Consider the following 20,846-nt stretch of genomic DNA (forward strand, 5'->3'; position numbering starts at 1 on the left):
CCCGTTATGCCACGTAACCAAATTTAAACTTATTATTCCACATAAATTGATTATCCACCTGTGTGCTTACACATATATATTAGCTTACCTCGAGAATTTGGGGCAAGGAAGTGGTTTTATACAAAATTTCTACCCCTCTTAGTAGAATGTTTTATATAAATGAATTCCACATGATTCAACCATATTAATAAGGCAGAAACAGACATTAATCCTGAAAGAAAGAAGTGGCACGGTCTTTTCCCCCCCTCATCTCCTTTTCAGCCTCCCCCGAGCACAGCGCACAATAACGGCGAGCCAACAGGATCAAACCGGGTAGAGCCAGTCGTGCTGCCCTATCGTCACAAAGTAGGCGGAAGGCAGCGTGGCAGACACATCCCATGCGCAGTCAGCAACAGACGTATTCCCTACCAGCATCCAACCTTAACTGTCATACCATTAACCGCAGCAGATTTACTGTGAAATCTGGTTTCATTTGTTAATGCAAATAAATAAATGAAATATATCTGGGATGAAATCTGAAGTAAGGGACACACCAAGAGAGATGTTTCAATGGATTAAAGTAAGCGAGAAGGATACGTGAACTTCACATTATACACAGGTCATGTCCACGCGGTTGGTCTGCTCGCCGTTTAGGCACAGCTAATGAAATGAATACACTTAGGAACACACACACACACACACATATATATATATATTTCAAGAAAAATAAATACATCTATTTTATTTAACTATTGCAGCGCATTGTCTTAGGATAGAGAGCCCTCTGGTGGTAGATTAACACATTACATTCGATTAATTTATCTATCTATCTATCTATCTATCTATCTATCTATCTATCTATCTATCTATCTATCTATCTATCTATCTATCTATCTATCTATCTATCATCCAGATATACGGAGTAAAAGGGCAACAGTGTACAGCCGCTGCTCCTTCACAGTGCCCAGGCTCTGACAAAATATCCCATCAACCATTGCAATCAGCCCCATCATCCAGAGGAGTGCAGCAGTGAGTCGTTTATAAGCCCGGCGCTGATCACTCTCGCAGTGTCCATAAGGGAGCAAGAGTGTACAGTTGATGGAAAATACCATGATGTACTGTAACAGATAAAGCCGTTGTTCACAGTGATAAAGAAGCCTGGCTGGTGTTTTGAGTCTCAGAAGTGAGGTATATGTGACTACGATGACCTGGATGACTGAGAACCTTCACAGACATATATGTGACCGCACAGCTGATGGGCAATGTCTCAAACAAACATGTTGGGATGTTGGTAGAAAATCATTTGTGTAACTTGTAATCGCTGTGTATCTGCACTTATATACGCGTAACACAACGACATAGCAGCAGGAAACTGAAATTTGAATGAAAAGATGGCAAACATATAATTATGTATATATAGGTATAAAAGATTCCGTTTCAACAAATTGCTTTAACTGTTGTCCTCTCCAGGTGGGTGCGCTGTGCCTGCATGCAAGCCTTTCTCATACTCAACAAATTATCGGCATCCAGTCTAAACTGGGGAATACCTATCACAGATAAGACATGACCACAAAGCCCCAAATTTGTTTCTGGAGCAGAACAGCGTGATCTGAAGCGCCACTAAATGCAATTATCTAGCTCCTGCACTGCCACAAAGTAGACAGGGAAACATACTGAAGCATGTTTGCTTGTCTAAGATAATTTGGAGTTTTTTGGCGTGTGGAAGGTGCGGGCAGCCTCTTTCTTTAGTTGTATCCAACCGGAATGCAAGCGTCAAAGTCACTGGCGTGCTCCTGTATTAACGATAAGAACTGTATCCCACAATAACAGGCTCATTTAACAAATATACACGGCACAGTGGGCTTCTATTTTTAAAATCATATGTCTATTCTAATTATATGTTAGGCGTTTATTTTAGTCATAGCAGTGGTAGGCATGTCCTGGCGGAATCTCATTAATATTAAAACCGGGAACTAGTTAAATAGATCTGATTTCTTTTTTTTTTCCTATTGTGGTGCATGAATTTATCTTCAACGTGCTCCGGCTGGCGTTGGAAGTAGTTCCGGTGGTTTAGCAGCCGAGCGGAGCACTGAGACCCGGGATCTTTGCGTTGATGAGCGCAAATGCGAATAGCGGGTCGAGTCCTCCAGTCTTGACTTGTCGACTGACCACAGCAGCGGTCAGTTTGACGCCTGCAGAGCGCCGTGCGCACGCAGCCAGAGTGACAGCGCAAAGGCACCACAGGAGCTTTTTTTTATGTGTGTGTCTGTCTTCGAAGGGGATTTTCAAGTGCAGAACAGCGTCTGGAGCTGCTTGAAGCAGAGTGCACAAATTGAGCCGGTTCTCGTATTCGCGTGCGACGGTGAGTAGTCCGTTCACAAGAATGTTTGAATATGTTGCTCATTAGGATTTGTGACAAATGATCGCACAGCGGTGGTGCTCAAAGCCAGCGGTTTTTGTTTTGTTTTTGTTTTTTACTTAACGGCAGGCCATGACAAGTTCGCTGTCTGTGACAATATGAATGCATGCAAGCGTTGCATTGTGCCGTTATACCACGTCTGCTGGATAAAGTCAACTTCCCTAAGTTATTATCTCGATGCTACCGTCGGCACAGCCAGGCTGTCTGCTTACAAGACTGTTAGGAAAGTGGTGCTTAATGGAACAATTATCCAAGCAGTGAATTGTACGGGACGCGCAATACGCGGAGGACAGTGCCGGTCAGAGATTTAAAATAAAAGACTTTTGAAGTGATAACAGGGGAAGCATGAAGCCTCGCAGCAGAGGCTTACAGAAAGCTGAGCTCCACAGTGATGCAGTTGTCTATCCATAAAGCAGTTCAATTGCTTTATGTTTGATATATAAATATATATAATAGCGAATCAGCTATGCATTAACAAAACACATTAATCTTCTAGCTCACATAACAATGGAAGGAAAAAGTAGTATAAGGAAAAATGAGCCTTTTTCCTTGTAATTGGCATTGTTTAACAGCGTGAGGTATTTTATAAAAGTTTAGATTATATGAACACTGGCAGTGTGTCAGTAAGAAGCTGTCTGTCAGTGTTTGTAGATGCTGATGTCTTTGTTCGGTCGTGGATTTCAGAGCCTCTCCGTGTCAAGTTTAAGAGAATGTATTAAGGATATTTAATGTATATTGTATTAAGACTTAAAAAAAAAAAGACCTAACCCTGATATATACTTTATATATATTGAGAGGGAGAGTATGAATTTACTGAATACTTTAAAATAAATGATTTGAGCTACTTGAAGATATTAACAGTTTAGCTGATGCAGACACAGCTGCCCTTGAGCCATGCATGCAGATGACTTTTCTTTAGTTTTCCAGCGAGCTGAGTTTGGTGATGGTCCAGTTTTGCTCATTCACTGTGGATTTCTTTTCTATAGGCTGCCCATGAAGACACCATAGCTTTAACATCAAAGGTAACCGTCTAATACCGACAGGACTCTTTGTCTTACATTATGCTGCAGTATCTTTAGCTAGCCAGTACTATACAACTTCATCTCGCCAAAAATATTCAGACAAGGGGAGTTGGGGTTTGTGTGTGTGCGCGCGTGCTCGTGTGACAGACTGAGGAAGCGTTAGAGAGAGAAAGCCCTGCTCCTGATTTGGATGCGTCTCTAATTCCTATCAAGATGAGAGCTGTCTGAACAGATTTCTCTCATCATTATTTGCTCTGAGATTTACTTGTGCTTGTAAATGGTGTTGATTGAGGGTAATTTGGCTTTTTAATTGCTGAACAGCTGCCACACTCACTGCTGATTGCCATTGTAGACTTTCTCAGTAGATCACTCATAGACCCCTAAATGCCTCATTAAAACGTTATGCAGAATCTCATGAAACGTGGCGAGAAGGAACCCTTCATAATGTTTTACTGATTTTTGTTTTATCATCAGAAAGGTCGTTGTAATTATCGTCAATGTCAGCAAATGCAATGCCAAGAACCGAGTGTAGTAATGACTTTTTGAAAGTTGAATTAACGGGCTATTTGTGGATGCACTACAGGCGTTTCAGTCTCTTTGATAAAGATGAACTCCATATGCCAGTTTTCAAATCGTATCTGCCTGTCAAAATTTTGATGTTGTCTGTCTGCATATTCATTATGACTTGTAATATATTCTTTTTGCGTGACTTCACAAGACGTGTTGAGCAGCCAGGCTTTCTTCTCAGTGTCTGCCAAGAATGATTTGCCTCCCAATTAAAACGTGATGGAGTTTGAGACGCAGAACTTCCCACAAATTTGCGACAAAAGTGGGCTTTGTTAAGCAGTTTATATCTCTTAAGAAACCTACACTTGGTCTTTTTGCGTCACCCTGTTGAATTAAAAAAAGAAAGAAAGAAAAATTACAGTACACATACACACATCCTCAGCATTAAAGCTGCTGACAGAAAAAAGTGAATAACACTCATCGCAGTGCAGTATTGTGCTGGGAAACCTTGAGTCCTGGCACTCCTGGTGTTGACATTACTTTGACACATACCCCACACCTAAACATTGCTTCAGACCGACCACTGCGACACAGTGATGACTCTCCCTGACAGCAAGCGCTTTCTCCCAGCAGCACAGTCGGCCCAGAGCACAACCCAATCCCAAATGGAGGTCCCAGTCCCATCAAGGGTGAGCGGGATGTTGGGGAGCAAATCATGGAGAGGCCCCACATCCGGCTGCGAGACATTACAGGGCAGCTCAAGAGATTCCGTGTCCAAAGTGGGCTGTTAAGTTGAATCTTGTCTCATCTTAACATTTTTATTTGAATCTTTTCATCCATTCCACCGAAAACCACCATCTGTGATGTACTCACTGCTCTGATTTCAACAGTTCAGTCACTGCTAACCAGTTCTTCCCATTTCATTTTTTCCCCTTACCATCAGGGTGATGATGTCGCTGTTGCGGCATCTTCGATATCATTCAGCTTCTCTAGTAAGTTTGTCCTGCGGTCAGATCTACTCCGACTCCACCATCTTAGACCGCAGCCGATGGTTCTCCTTGTTCTGCTGCGAGCTGGAGAGCCACACCAGCCAGAGTCTGCTGCAGGCGGAGAACTGCAAAGCAGAACAAGAACTACGATCGACAGCTGGAGTCAGAAGAGTTGGGAGTCTGTCAGTGGGATGAAACGCTCTCTGGAGAGGCAGTTAAATATACTGCTTCGATATTTATTTGTCAGAAAGCGGCAATTAAAGTGTTTGCGGAGAGGCACCTTATATGCGCTATTAATTAATAATGCATTAACAGAAAAAGAAAAGCCCCGCTGCTACTGCCACAAATAGAATCTGTGGGAAACGCTGTGTCGGGACAAGCGGCAACTTTACGCATGAGGCAGGTGGTTTTATTGTTCTTGCAGATTGGTGTAGAATCAATCCCAGCATCCTGGTGCCTGGGCGGTGCTCATATAGAGTTTTGCTTTATTGATTAAACCCAGCATGATCAGTGTTAGCACGCATTATTTCAGTCTTTTTTTTTCTCTTTTTTTTGCAGCTCATAAGTAAAATCCAATCTCTTTGACATGCTGTGGAAAAATATTTTGCCTGAATTTACAGCAGCATTGACGCCTGTAAGCAGACACACTGTGTGCTCGCCTTATTACACATGTGCTGTTAAAGACGGTCGGTGTTTAACCCTGGAAAGATCTGTTTGCTTAATGAAGAACTTAATAAGTAACAATATGCTTTTAGCAAACACAGACACCCACGCTCCTCTGTTACACAGATTGATCCCTGAGAGCCATCTTCCACTCTTTATCGTGGACACTTCCGCTAGAGGGGTTGTAATTTAGCTGCCTTGCTCGAAGATAGCGTGGCAGTAGCTATTAAAAGAGGTGAGGAGGTGGTCTCGTTTGGTTTAGCAAGAAAACCCTTTAATCTGCCTCTGTAATTACCAGGCCATTACTGCGTTACTAGGGCATCAGGTCACTTTAATTACCTCCGGTCAAATCAATAATCAACTGTTTAAATAATTAAAGTGATTGTTTAGATGACCCGATGTTACCCGTAGATATGAAAAGCGTCATGCCCTGGCTGCTATACATTGATTAGCCACAAGATTAAAACTGGGGTGACCACCACCCCACCACCCCATCAGCCTTGTACCTGAGCATCCTGCTTGATCTGATTTGGATCTGGGGAGCTTTGAAAGCCTCGGGGTCTCTGTGGTGTTCCTTGAGCCGCTTCTGAGCTCTTATGCCGATGTGGCGAGGCGTCATGTGCTGATGTGCTGTCTTTTGCTGTAGCAAAGGGGAGGGAGCATGGTCTGCAATCATTTTTAAGTGGGTGGCATATTTGAAAGTAACATACACATGAATGCAGGAACTGAGGTTTCCCAGCATTACGCTGCATTGTAATGAGATGATTATTAGTCATACTTGATAGCTGTTCATTTCCCCTTTTAGTTGTTTTTATGTTTTGGCTGATATACATATCTACGCAGATGATGTTTGGCAATCTAACGCGGCGGTCTCCGTCGTCTGGCTGGGAAGGCGATATTTTCGACAAGGCATTAGAGCAGACTTTCTCTCTTTTTAAGTCCCTCTAAGTTCCCTGAGTGCTCCCAGTCACTGTGATTTTTTGTCATGTCCCCAGGAAAGTACACATAATTTGAATTCGAATGTAGCAAATCCTTTTATCTTGTCAAAATCCTCTTTGATTCTGTTAGTAAAAGCATTGCTATGATTTGGAGGGGGAAAGAAAAAAGAAAGATAAGTAAAAGATAAGATAGGGGATGATCACTTTTAAAGGGCCGTCATTTGGATTGAACTCGCCAGCAGCGTTGCCTGCAAGACGAGAGATGCAAAGCTTCCACTGCTAACCTGATGTAAAGCTTGCATCTTGCACAAGCTGAGAGCGCTCTGCTACTCTGGTTAGGTTTTAATGAGTAACAATTGTTAGCCAATTTGCATGTAAAACAATGCAATTATAAACAAGCATCAAAAAGCTGTAATACTTCTAAAAATGTAAATGACTCTCCATTATAAAGTGCAACAAAACCTAAGCCATGCCTCCAAGCCAGGGCCTCTAGGTTTTTGGATGCTTGCTTCCATTATTAATGCTATTCACAAGCCAAACTTTTTTAGGTTGGTGCAGTTGGGCGCTTTAATCTATTTTTGCTGTAAATTAATGAATTTTTAAAGAGGACTAGTCCTCGCTGAATAGGGCTGGATGTGGGAATGTAGTTTGAGTCGTGGTGACGCAGTGCTATAGCCCTCTTTACTGTGCGAAGCGTGAGTTCACAAACAGCATCCCATCGCTCTCTCGGGACCTTTCGTTGGGGGATTTTTCCGAAATGCTGCACTCCTATGTTTTATTTATGACAAAATATGCCTTTTTAACTTTGCCGTTGTCAGAATCTGGAATTTTGATAGCTCTTTCCTAGTTGGTGCTAGTAAGTCTTCTGGGTCGCTAACTCCCTCTACCTTGGCAGATGTTTTCAGGTGTAATGTTCTGTGTGGGCTTAGCGAGTTAAATATTTTATTCTAGGCCTTGAGGGATTCAGTGGAACCTACTGATTTTTCTTGCCTTCTTTCAGTCAGGTTTTCTTTCAGACTTGAGAAAAACAGTGTGAGTCAGTAATGTTCTGTTTCAGTAGCGATGCCACCGGATTGACTCGGTTGACACGAGCCAGCCAGCAGGTTTCATACACACACACACACACACCCAGAGAAAAAAAATGATTAAAGTGTTGTTCTGTTATGGATAAATTATTATCCTTGGTATGAATGTATCCACTTTTTTTCTTCTTCTTCTTCTTTCTTTCAAACTTTCATTTTCCTGACCACTCTCTTCTTTAAAGACTCAATGTATCTCACTGTGTAACAGTGCGTTACATCGATGCCTCTCCAGGTCTCCTTTTAAAAACAAGTAGACAGTATCAAGTTATAATTGCTTAACCCAGCTCCATTGAGGGATAAGGAAACAGCCACTGCGAGGGCATCTGATTTGCCTTGATATCTCATAATTGAACCTTTTCAGGGGTGTGCTTTCTGTGCTGAAGCAGAAAGTAATTAAGATGTTCAATACGGGTTTTTTGGACCTTTTCCTTCTTCCTTTGAATGGCCCACACTTTGAGACATGACAGCGCTCAGTGTGCCTACAGACTTTTCTTTTGACACATTAGCCTTACCCTTGCCAAGGCAGTCCTTCCCAGAAACCCCCTCTGCTCTGCACGCTCCGGGTGGGTATTTTGTCATTACTTCATTTTCCTCTGAAAATATTTTGATGCCTCTTTCCTTTTGGCTCCCTCCTCCTCCCCCCAGCCCACCTCGCTTTCTCTCACCCATCCCCCGTCACTCCATTCAAAGTTCTCTATTAAAATGCAGAACTGTAAAGCCTCTCTCAGTCTAAAAGCCTGCTAGCAGCAGGGGACTGTTAGCTGTTAGTGATGCATACAGCTGAGTGAGTGCATCACAGCTACAAAGTCTAATGGGTGAATACATTCAATCACACACATACCCTCAACTCTTTTAAAGGGACAATGTTCACAGTCATGAAAGCTCTATCCACAGTGCAGAGAGTGATGCGTTTAAATTCTTAGGAGATTTCTTGTTCATAAATGTCTAAATCCTTGCTTTTTTTTTAAAAAAAATGCTTGTAATCTCTTCTTTAACTGCCAACTAATATATCACAACTGTCACACTAAGAAAGTTAATATTTTACATTCTTCTTTTTTTGTTCTTTGATGGGTGAAAGATAAGAAATCTAAAATATCTTGTTTTTTAAGCGTAATGCAAACCGCTTCTGTCTCTGAATATGCACAACCATACTGAAACCCTGTTTAATGAACCCGTGCCGTTTCTGTGTGATCCTCTGCCAGAATCTTCTCATTTCATCGCCACCTTTATTTCCTCTTCAACAACAGTCTCTTTGAAATAGATCTTGTCTGTATGTTGTTTTTGATGTTTCCTGAAGAGGGATGCAGAGTTCAGCCTTGTAAGGTTTTGACAAGTATCAGCAGGAATTGTGTTGTTTGCATCACTGCCCAGTCACCGCATTCGAAGTAATGCAACAAGAAGAACCTTTTTTTTTTTTTTTTTTGGGGGGGGGGGGGGGGGGTGCTTTTTCTATTGAAAAATTTTATGCCATCATCAAACGGCAGACATGAGTGAACTATATGGGGGGTTTTATTCAAGTATTTGAACCAAAGGAGCATTAGCAATACTCAAACTCTGCCACTGTACATCATTTTAGAAAGTATGCACTGCTTTTTCAACATAGAAAACCATGGACAATTACTTGTCATGAATAAACTGTCCTTTCTGATAACGTATTTGGCACTTTTTAATAGAGTCTAGCACTCAAACACGTATGCATTTGGTGTAGTATAGTGTATTTCTACAGAAGGCTGATGTCTCCCTGATCTGCAGAGATATACAGTGACTGAGATCTCTTTTCTCCAGTTATCACTTTTCTTCCTTGATCCCTGTTGTGAAACACAGTCGATATCATAAAATAAAAGGCACAGTGCTGAGGTTAGCTTAGTCACCGTGGGCCCAGTTGACTGAGCCAACTAGGTAATTGGTTGCGTCTACCCGCCCAGCAGGGCTCCTCTCCCCAGAAGCCAAGTCAAGTCTTCTCTCTGTGCTCTCTTCTATTACTCATCATCCCAACACCTCACTATGCTAGCGGTGTGAAGCTACACCGTGCCACCGTGCAGCCAGCCCACGCTCCCAAAACTTCTCAACAACAGCAGCCACGGCAGGTCGAGGCTTGTGGCAGGCTGATTTGCAGCTTGATCCTCCTTTTTAATGAGGGGAAAATAAGTACTTGTTGTTCTGTGTCTTGTGTGTCACCACCCCCTTCCCCACATACCCTGCACCACTGCAACTAGTAATGCTACATTCCCTTTAGCAAAAAAAAAAAAGAAGAAGAAGAAGGTGCACTAATTAAGATAGCTTCCTGGGATTTCGAAGAGGGGGTTGGAAGAAGCTTCTCCCACAGTGGCAGGGCCTTGAGGAGGGGGACAGGGGTAGTTTTGTGCAAAAAGCCTCATCGGGCACATCTCTTCTGTCAGTGCCGCTTTCCTTGCACTAGTCCCCCCCCCCCTCCACCCCTTGCCTGGGTTGTTTAGCTTGATGAGTCTGGTGCTAAATATGTATTTTTTTCCATGTGTAATTAAGCAGGGTTTTGCAGGAGCTGGGCATTTCACTTCTTTTTCTTCCTTGTATATTTTGCTCTCCAGGGGGATTGGTGAAAAGACAGACAGAGGGGTTTGTGTTCGTCTGTACGTTTGTGGTGGTAGGCAGGCTCATTGAAGTTCTCCCACCTTGATTATATACAGCATGAATGGAGACTGTGCGTGGGCCAGTGGGCTCTTTGTTGTTCAAGGACATTGGAAGGTTATTTCGCAGGATGTTGATAAAGGTTTGGCTGTAGATTTCTGTATTAGTAAGAGATTGAATTCATCCAACCATTATTAACTATTCAGACTCTGGGCCTCTGAGATTTACCTGTATCCCTTAGAGCGTATGTCGTTCGTTCTTGGTGCTCGCACGAAACAAGAAACTGATCTTGAATCAGAGCGAGGTTTGAATGCAGCATCTTCACTCCTGTGATGAGTAACAGTTACATGACATTCTCAGCCCAAAAGTGACAAATCTACAAATGTTCTGTGACTGATTGAAGTACAGAACAATTGGTGAGTAATTTCTCTTGGGTGTACCAAATGATTCCCTTTGTTTTGTCCTGAATCACGCTCAAAGTGCCCACTTCCAAAAAATAGTTCAGTCTCTGTGTAACAGAAGGTACAGTTTTAGGTCCAGTGTTGCTCTAAAAATAGCTTCGAAAATCAAATGTTGAGGGTTATTGAGGTTTCATTTTTTGGGTCTGCCTGGCAAGGACCTGAAACCCTGAGGGGGGAGGCAGTGGGGTGGTTGTGGACTTGACAGAAGAGTGAGACACGTCGAGAGTCGGAGAATTAGAACACCGAGTGTGTGTTTCCGTGCGTGTACGCGTGTCTGTGTGGAGGGGTAGTCAGAGAGGGGAAGGGGACGAGCCTTTCGGCTCCTCCAGAGGGTTGGAATTCCTCCCGAGCTGTTCCCCCCATTTGGCAGGCACTTGTGAAAACAATTCCCCAGCTTTTAGTCACTCGGCAGATCCAATTGCCATTTCCACTTTGGAGGGAATGAGAGTGCGAGGCAATCCAGATAGACAGAACACAGAGAGAAAAAGAGAGAAGAGTTTTAATCGGGTTGGACAGATGCCGAGGCCAGTTGAACGGTTGTGCGATATTAATATCTTATGAAGGATGTCTGGCAGTCCAAGCTCACCGTCTTGTGTGGTTTGTGTTTGTACGTTGCAGCAGCGGCCATTACAGAGGCTAAATGAAGATCTTGTGAACATGCACGAGGGACGAGCTCTACCTTTCACTTCGGTGACTTCCTCAGATGCTGTGGCCCAAAGAAAGATGGAAAGGAATGGGAAGAGTAAGAAACTTAACTCTTACCTAGTCCCCCATGCAGCTTTGCTTATCACTGTATAATTAATGCAATGAAACAATTTGATTAAAGTTTTTGTTTGTTTGTTTTTTTCATATCCATAGCTCACGGTGCATATCATATTTATTCACACTGTGACAGAACAAGTGAGCAACATGCCAAAATATTTAGTTTTCCATTATACAGCGCTGCACTGTATGCGGAGAATATTCTGCAAGTTAACATCTGTGTGTGTCTGCCAAGTGTTCTTTCTGCTCCAGCTAAAGGAGATGAATAGACATAGTAAATAAACCTCCTGCTCTTCTAGGCTTGAGCCAAGACTGCTGCACAGAACCCATTCAGTGAGCCAACAGGAGATCCTCCATACGCCAAGTCCCTGAGCCGTGCATTTTCCCTTTTGACCCCTGACCCCTGACAAGACAAACACTATGACCTCTGAGCTGGAGAGCAGCCTTACTTCAATGGACTGGCTTCCCCAGCTCGGCATGAGGGCAGCCATTCAGAAGGCCGACACGGGACACCACCATGGCCACCACCACCACGGGCACCACCACCACCACGGGCACCATCACGGACACGGACCTGGCAAGAAAATGGTACATTTGGACCCAGGAACCACACTGGACCAAGAGGAAGCAGCACAGCACAGAGATGGTAAACCGCCCTACAGCTACGCCAGCCTCATCACCTTTGCTATCAACGGCTCACCGCGCAAACGGATGACCCTCAGCGAGATCTACCAGTGGATCTGCGACAACTTCCCTTACTACAGAGAGGCAGGCAGCGGATGGAAGGTAGGACAGGATATAAAAACTGTGTTTTGTTCTTGTTGTCTGCAGGTGAACTGGTTCTAATGTGAGTCTGATTTCAGAATGGGAATTTTTTTTCACAAATTATGATGGCTAACAGTTTTGTAATATTTTATTTATTCAATGATTTATTTAGGTCTGTCTTTCAGCATCTTTGTATGTCAAATTTATAGCGAAGCTGAAAGGATCCAAAAATGCTCCAGGTCTGATCATGTGGTACATCACCAGCCTAGTATAAAGATTAAACTGGGTGGTTCATCGAAGTGTACTTTATTTTAGCTTTTTCATTCATTCAAGACAACGACATGGTCAGTGATTTACTATTAAACAATCTTCGTCCTCTTATTTTAAAGGTTCATTCGCTGTTAACCAGCAAGCTCCGGTCTTTCCTGTCTCAGAATCATCTGTAGGCAGACTCCACAACCTTGAACTGCGACAATATACAATGTTGTATATATACACACTATCCAGTGTGTTAGTTTTTTGTGGGGTTTTTTATTTAAACTCTATAGTACAGTTAGATGGATGTATTGACATTTAGTCAAGGCTGTTTTTTTACGGCAAAACTTTTCTTGCATTTTTACATTTATTTTTCGATTTTAGTTGTTTGCCTCCTTTACTATTCAACTGATTAAATGATTAACTGTCAAATTGAAGATTTATATACAGACACTGATGAAGTTTATCATCTGTTAGGACTGGAGATAATCGACATTGTTTGGTCATTGTTAGATGCTGTAAAATAAACCTCCAGGTAGAAGTTTGTAGTTTTATTCTAGAGCTCAGAATACTGCCCGCTTCTATTAAGCATCAGTCCAACATGCTTCTTTAAATGCTGTATCTTATATCAGTCGAATCGATTATATGTTTTACATCTTAGACATTTTAAGCTAAACCTAGATTTGCTAGGGGATTTGTAGGGGAATAGATTGGACTGAAAACGGAAACTGGATACTTAATTCAGGTTTCTATGCTATTTCACACCCATATCCTCACACACTCATAATGCTAGTGATCAGAATGCATAACCCTGCATAACCACTTCTAAAGAAAGTAGAAGGCGATCTGACTAGATGGAAATCTTTACCCTTATCACTCATGGGAAGGGTCGCCACTATAAAAATGATGATCTTGCCAAAAATAAATTACTTATTTTTGATGATCCCTAACAAACCATCACAAGATTGGTTCAGATCTCTGGATTCATATATTTCCAAATTCCTTTGGAAAGATAAACCCCCGCGTATTAGCTTAAAAACGCTACAAAGAACCAAGGATAGAGGAGGATTAGATCTGCCTAATTTTCACCAATACTTCTTAGCCAACAGGCTTCAGTTCATCTCAGAATGGTTAAAACATACCTTCTTAGTTGAGCCCTGGCTAGATGTTGAACAGGCACTATGCAAGGATCTAGAGATTTCAGACCTACCATTTATTAGCTCAAACATCAAAAGACATGAATGCTTTAAAAGTATCAACATCAGCTTTTCTCTAACAGCATGGTGGGAGTTTCTAAAAATAACGGAGTCTTCATTAATCCCATGCAAACGTACACCTATCTGGAATAACCCTGACATATTACAAAACAATAATATGATTAATTTCCCAGAATGGAGTTGTAAAGGAATTAAATACTTAGAACATATATTAGAGGGAACAGAATTTATTCCATTTGACAGACTAGTTGAACAATATGGGATCAACAAGACAAGGTTTTTAGAATATCAACAAATTAAATCCATAGTAAAAAAGAAATTTAACCTCAGTCAAGTTGAATTACAAACACCACTAAGTGCGGCACATTTTCTTACTCTTAAATCCCCCAAATTATTATCTAAAATATACAGAACACTTTCTAAATTAGATGAATCAATATCCCTTCCTACTGCAAAGTGGGAAGCAGATTTATCAGTCAACCTAGACCAAAACTTCTGGTCTCAGATTTGCTTAAAAACTTTTAAATTAATTAAAAATCCCAGTCTGCAATTAATACAATACAAAATACTTCATAGAGTGCACTATACAGGTCATCGGATGTTTAAGATGGGCTTTACATCTTCCAACAACTGCTCACACTGTCAAGGCAATACACCAGACAATTACATCCACGCTCTTTGGTTCTGTCCACCAGTGCAAAAGTTTTGGCGCGAGATATGTGAAGACTTATCAAAATGTCTGAAATGTAACATTCCAACTTCCCCCTTAGTGTGTTTGTTGGGCAGCTTAGATAATGTCACTTCAGAAAAGAATATAGCCCATATGATCTTCACTGCCCTATGCATAGCCAAGAAAACAGTCCTCATGAACTGGAAAAATAAAAATAATCTTAATTCTAACCAATATAGAAATTATCTATTAGATTACATTAGTCTTGACACAGCCTCTGCCACCACATCAGACCAATTGCTCTGGGCCCCTTTTATCAGCTCCATCACCTAGTGGGGGTGGGGGGTCATAGTTTGGTCCCGCCTTCACTGTTGTGATTGGTGAGGGGGTAGGGACAGGCTTAGGGCGTCGGGGGGTTCCCCGGAGGCATCTTCCTTGGGGGGCTCAACCCGGGGTAGCGGTCACGTCCGGTTGAGGGCTCTGTTGGCTCTCAGGTGACTGTTTCCTCGCGGCTGCGTGCAGCGGGGCTAGGGGAGGGTCTGTGCTGACGGACGTGGGTTACTGACCTGGCAACCTGGCTGCCCCTGGGTGGGTCCGGGATGGGCGTGAGGTTCTGGGGGTGCTCCGTCTCTGGGCGGGGGCCCGGGCCGGGCCTCGGGGGCTCGGGTCCTGGTTGGTGTGTTGCCGGGGTTGTGGGCGGGTGGGTGCATGGGGGCCCGGCCCTGGAGCAGGGTGCCGCCGGTGCATCGAGCCGCCTGGGGGGCTCTTCAACTGGTGGGGGGGATGGTCACATCTGGCAGGAGCTTTCTTCTCTCAGGAACTCTCTGCAGGAGGGGGAGATACAGGAGAGGTGGAGGAAGATCTCAGCCTGGGCGTTTACCGTCTTATGTAGTCTGGAAGATGTGTGGTTGGTGGGGTGGGTGCAGTTTTCTCTGTGGTGGGGTTGGGTGGACTGTCCAGGGCTCTGTGGAGCCGGGGGGCGCTACTGCACTGGGCCCCGGTCTGATGGGCCTGGGCCCCCCTTCCCTGGCGGGTCGCGGAGGGTGGGAGTGCCTACTGGGGTCAGCGGGGGAGCTGGCCCCAGGGAGGGGTTACCTGCCCCTCCCTTCCTTCCCTCCCCATCTCCAGCTGCCTCCCTCTTCCCGCTCCTCCACAACCACCCACACATGCAGGGCCTTGGAGTGGGGGTATGTCACCAGGGTGCAGAGGAGGCTACCCCCCCCCCTGTCCCCTTCTGGCTGCCTCTGCCTCAATTTTATCCCACAACTTAGACATTCACATTATTCACACTCTCATTACACATACATATAGGATCTTGGGGGTGGGCACAATCACGGAGTCCAAATCACCATCAGGGTGTATACCTCACCCCTGACGTCGTTGCCCACCTCTCAATTTTAAATACACTTAGTCATTGAGGGCTAGCAGGAGGGACCATGCGCTTACCTGCTGCTCCCTGGCAGGTAGCTCCATGCCCTCCTGGGTTTTAATTGCACCTTAGAACACATATGCATCAACACTACAATGAGCGGGTGGAGGGAGGTTTGGAGTCTTCTCCCACCCCCATTCTCTGCGGCCTGCTGGAGCGGGGGGGCTAGTAGGAGGAGTTGGCCGTCCGACTGCGGTCTGGGGTGTGGGGCCTCCCTGCTGCTGCGGAGTCGGGGTGGTCTGCCTCTCCCCACCGCAGGGAAAAGGGTAACACCACCTGGGTCTGGGTGCAATTCCCCCCTCCAGGGGCAAGGGTACCTAGACCCGGTTTGTAGAGTACGCTTGGGGAGTGTGATTGTGTGTACAGCGTCTCTTTATGTCTGTCTCCACGTTGGTTGAGTGTGGAGTGAGTGCATATGAGAGCATGAGGGTGGGAATGGATGTTTGTGTCTGTGTGTGCCTGTATGTCTGTGTCTATATGTCAGGTTGGGTATCAGACGCCACCTCTCTGGGGACATCTCAGGCCCTCCAAGGTTTGGAGGCCTATCTCCACCCACCACCACTTCCCCTGCCGGTGGCGGACTCCCTCAGGTGTCGGTGTGTTGGTGGTTCTTTGTGTCTGGGGGTGGGCGTCCGGGTACACACCGGCTCACTCCTTGGCGGCCGCTTGTCGGGGCCTGGGGCCTGGGGCTCGCTCGGGCCCCTTTGGAGGTGGGGTGCCCCCGGCCTCTCGGCCTAGGGCTCGGTCACTCAGGCGCAGCTGGGGGCCGGCGGAGCTCACGGGCGCGTCACTGCAACCCCCCCTGGCTTCTGCTCCGCGGCTGCTGAGTGAGCCCTCATCTGGGACTCTCCTCAGCTCTTACTGGAACAGTGGCGCGGCTGCCCCTCTGTTGGTCTTCCATGGTCTCTTGTGTTCTGGGGGCCTCTGGATGTCTGGAGTTTTGATCTCCTCCATACCCGCTTCACACCCTGGAGGACGGGGCTGTGGCCCCCCCACACTCCCTAGCAGATCATTACATGGAGAAACCTTTGGAATGCAAGCATGCTGATCCACACAGGTATGCACACATGGGTATTCACAGACGCGGACTAAAGCTTTCTTGGCTGCTGCCTCAAAGCACACTGTGCGCTGTCTATCTTGCGTGCTGCACAATATCGTTTATTACTTAGTAAATACTGATATCTATGACTAGCTAGTTTATTGTGATGGTGCTTTGTTTTCTCTATTATTATGTTGCTCTTTGTTGTTTGCTGTCTCCTCTGTTTGTTTGTTTGTTTGTTTGTTTGTTTGTTTGTTTGTTTTTTCTCCATACAGGTGACCCAGGAGTTTTTTTTTTTTTTGTCTCTCTTCCCCCCCCTTCTCACCGTCTCTTCTCCCCTTGGGTTTTCTTTCTTTCTCTCCCCCTCTCTCTCTCATTCATTCCCCCTGTCCTATTTATTAAAAAAAAAAAAAAAAAAAAAAAAAAAAAAAAAAAAAAAAAAAAAATGACAAAGGATGAACTGAAGCTCTGCCATCACGTAATGTCGCATACTGCTGTTTCTGATGTCATTTAAAAAAAAAAAAAAAAAAAAAAAAAAAAAAAAAAAAGAATGCATAACCCTGAACCAGTTGTAACCCAGAAGAGCACAGAACCCTGTTAGTGAACCAAGAATGATTGACAGATGCATTTCGTCTCATTCAGATGACATTATTAAATCCTTATGCAAATGTAGCTATGCAAATCCTGGCTAATATGAGCAGAAAGGTGGCTGTGTTATTGGAGACAAATGAATAGATCCCTGCGGTTGTGTCTTGGGGATTCTCTGCCTTATTAGCAAAGAAGGGAATGGATATAGTCCTTCTCCTGACACTGGAAAGGCTGTCTGCAAACTATCAACCAATTCATCTCTCTGAGAGCAAGAACATTTTTCTTCTTCTCTCATTATTTCTCAGTCTTACGCTTTCTATCTTCATCTCCCAAACACTTGCTCTCCACCAAACCCCCTCTCCCCTATTCTCCTTCACTCTCATATTCACTCACTCACTCCCCTCCTCTCTTCTTTTCCCCGCGTCTGTTCCCCGTCTATAATCTTCAGCACACCGTTCCCTGAACGGAGGCATGCCAGGTACGGAGACAAAAAGGTTATGATAAAAGCCAGGTTGTGTTGGAAGAGCTTCTTACCAGTTAGCAGGATTCAATCAATTAGTTTTCTGTTCGGATAGAGAGAACGGGGGTTATAGAGACCATCCAGGATTTCTCTCGCTGCAGCTCATGACTGCCTTTCCTGCTGGTTGTATTTGAGTGCCAGTATGTTTTAGTATCCCGTAATTATACAGCTAGATTCATTGATTTGTGTGTGTAGCTGCATTCTAGTAGCATCATTAAGGCGCTATGCTGATGCCGTTGCGCTTTCCTTTTCACACGTTCTGGCATTTGTTCACTACACTCGTGCAGGGAGTTTTTTGCAAGACACATAACCCAGAGTTTTGTTGGATTCTTTCTAGGCCAGAGCTCTATAAAACTACACAGTGTTTTCATTTGTCAGTATAGATCGATTTAATAAAATATATTGTAGACTTTTAGACTATTATGTTAGCTAACGTAACGCTGCATTTAACTCTTTTCATCCATCTGCTGATTGGCAGCTGTTCACATGCTGCCAATCAAAGAAAGAATTCTCTTAAATATGGAGGAAGCCAGCAAGAAGGAGTTGTTGTAGTCAGGTCGAGTGTAAGATATATAGAGATTATTTTGAACTGTGAATCATCCAAATCGACTCAAGTTGAGTACAAGAAAATAACTTTTACTGTTGTTTAACTAACTTCATTTTTTATCACTGTTGTATATATAAATTCCTGCAGCTTATAGCATAAGGCAGGGGTGGCCAACCAGTCAGAGACCAAGAGCCACTTTTTTTTTACTGTGTTACCGCAAAGAGCCACATCATACGCATGGGCACACATGAACATCACCCATCCTTTCCTCTCTCTCTCTCTCTCTCTCTCTCTCTCTCTCTCTCTCTCTCTCTCTCTCTCTCTCTCTCTCTCTCTCTCTCACACACTCACACACACACGCGCACACACACACACACACACACACAAAATACACACATCTCTGCTCAGCCAGATTTATTGTAAATGTCACACACACCCATGTTAATGACAGAAATGGACTCCTACAGTACTAAAACCACAGGCCAGTCATTTTCAACAATGAACATTGTGTGCACTGTCTCACACACACAAACTCTCAGTTCAACCAAGTCCACAAACAAAAATATAATAATCTACAATAGCATTTACTTTTATAATGCATGTTGTTTAGTGGGACTTCTGGCATTCCTTGCCTTGAACAATCCTCTTTAAATCTGGCTTGTATTCCGTTGTTGTCACTCGAAGCAATTCTTTCACATGTGTGTCAGTCAGAACAGATCGATGCTTTGATTTCACATGTTTTAGGGTAGAAAACACAGACTCGCAGACGTATGTTGACCCAAACATTGACAGTATCTTAAGCGCAGCCCGTTTGACATTGGGGTATTTTTCCATTGGCACACTTTTCCAGAACTCAATGGTCCCTTCCCTTAAAGCAGGTTTCAATTGGTCCTCTTCACAAAGATCGATCATCTCCAACTCAGCCGCAGCTTCATCTGTGACTAGCGGGACTTTCAAACAGCCGGTCTCTGCATTAAATGGGTCGACGAGGAACGTAATCTGTGGCCTTTTCAATTGTAGATCATGGAACCGGGTCACGAAGCTTTCGTGCAAGTTTTCAATCAGCGTTGCATATCTGGCTCTTTGCTTACTCAGGGCAGCACTGGCGACTTGCCCGCTGGCTTTTAGCAGAGTGGGAAAATGCATTAAATCTCCCTTTTGAATATGTGTCTTGAACAGCTTCAGTTTGTTTACAAACGCAAACACACTTTGCACTAGGTCAGGGAGCATTTTTAACTTACCCTGCAGGGTCAAGTTCAGTCTGTCCAAGTGACACAGCATGTCGACCAAAAAGGCCAGATCCATAATCCACTTGAGGTCCGAGAGCTCGGGATAGTCCTTGTCCTTCTTTTCCATAAACAGTTTCACGGCATCCAAAAGCTCAAAGAAGCGAGAGAGTACCTGGCCTTTTGACAGCCACCTCACAGTGCAGTGCAGCGGCAGGTCACCTGGAAGCCCTTGGTCCAGCTCAGCGATGAGATTCTTGAATTGCCTGTGGTTAAGCGCATGTGTGCGGATATAGTTGACGATTTCCATCACAGGCTTCACGACGTTATCTAAATTCAATGATTTAGACACGAGTTGCTCCATGTGGATGATGCAGTGGAAATTCCAAAAGTCAGGAATAGTTTGGTCAGCTTTGCACAGCCCCACAAGCCCGTTCACAGATCCCATCATGGCTGGTGCTCCATCCGTGGCTATTGCAGTTAATTTTGTTATGGGCAGATTTGCTTTTTCAAATGCAGCCATCATGGTTTCTTTCACATCTATGCCACGGGTTCTGTCTTTTAATGGCACAATATCCAGGAGTTCTTCTTTGATCACACAATCGTTTGAAACAGACCGTGCAAATATTGCCAACTGAGGCTTGTCTTGTATATCACAACTCTCATCCAATGCGACACTAAAATACTCACATGCTTGAAGGTCAGAGTGCAACTGTGATTCAATAGCCGTGTTAATGTCCGATATTCTGTGTTCAACAGTGTGGCGGGACAGTTGGACGTCTGATACCATGCGTTTTAATTTGTCGTTTTCAGGAGACAAGATTTCAACAACATCACTGAGGCATTTTTTAACGAACTCCCCTTCATTGTATGGCTTTTTAGCCCGTGCAATGTTCCAAGCCAGCTGATAGGATGCGAGCGTTATGGTCTCTGACCGCTTCGTAAATTTTTGGAAAAACTGTATCTGCTTTTCTGCCTGACTTTTCAAAGTGGCCAACTCGTGCTTGCGAAGTTCAGTCCCTTTTGGAAATTCCTGGTCGATGTTAGCATGGAGTGAGCTGAAGTGGCGCTGAAGATTTGAAGCTTTGAAATGTGCTAATGGCGTCTGACATATAAGGCAGAATGGCTTACCATTGCGTTCAACAAAAAAATATAAACTCT

At 44.1% G+C, this 20,846-nt stretch overlaps 1 protein-coding gene across 4 annotated transcripts in view; it reads left to right on the forward strand.

Moving 5' to 3' along the window:
- The first annotated feature begins 1,951 nt into the window (after positions 1–1,951).
- The window catches only part of LOC147305006 (forkhead box protein J3-like), a 75,647-nt gene continuing 56,752 nt past the window's right edge, over positions 1,952–20,846 (forward strand). For all 4 annotated transcript variants that reach the window (XM_086277938.1, XM_086277940.1, XM_086277939.1 and 1 more), the window contains exons 1-3: positions 1,952–2,341; positions 11,286–11,409; positions 11,729–12,215. In XM_086277938.1, coding sequence (XP_086134064.1) covers positions 11,850–12,215 — 366 coding nt within the window. In that variant the 5' untranslated portion in view covers positions 1,952–2,341; positions 11,286–11,409; positions 11,729–11,849. The remainder of the gene's footprint in view (positions 2,342–11,285; positions 11,410–11,728; positions 12,216–20,846) is intronic.

The sequence above is a fragment of the Aulonocara sp. 'chitande type north' Nkhata Bay genome, linkage group LG20 (genome assembly GCF_057382095.1).
Source record: "Aulonocara sp. 'chitande type north' Nkhata Bay isolate Kocher_YH1m ecotype deep benthic linkage group LG20, A_spYH_male_GT1.1, whole genome shotgun sequence".
Lineage (NCBI taxonomy): Eukaryota > Metazoa > Chordata > Actinopteri > Cichliformes > Cichlidae > Aulonocara > Aulonocara sp. 'chitande type north' Nkhata Bay.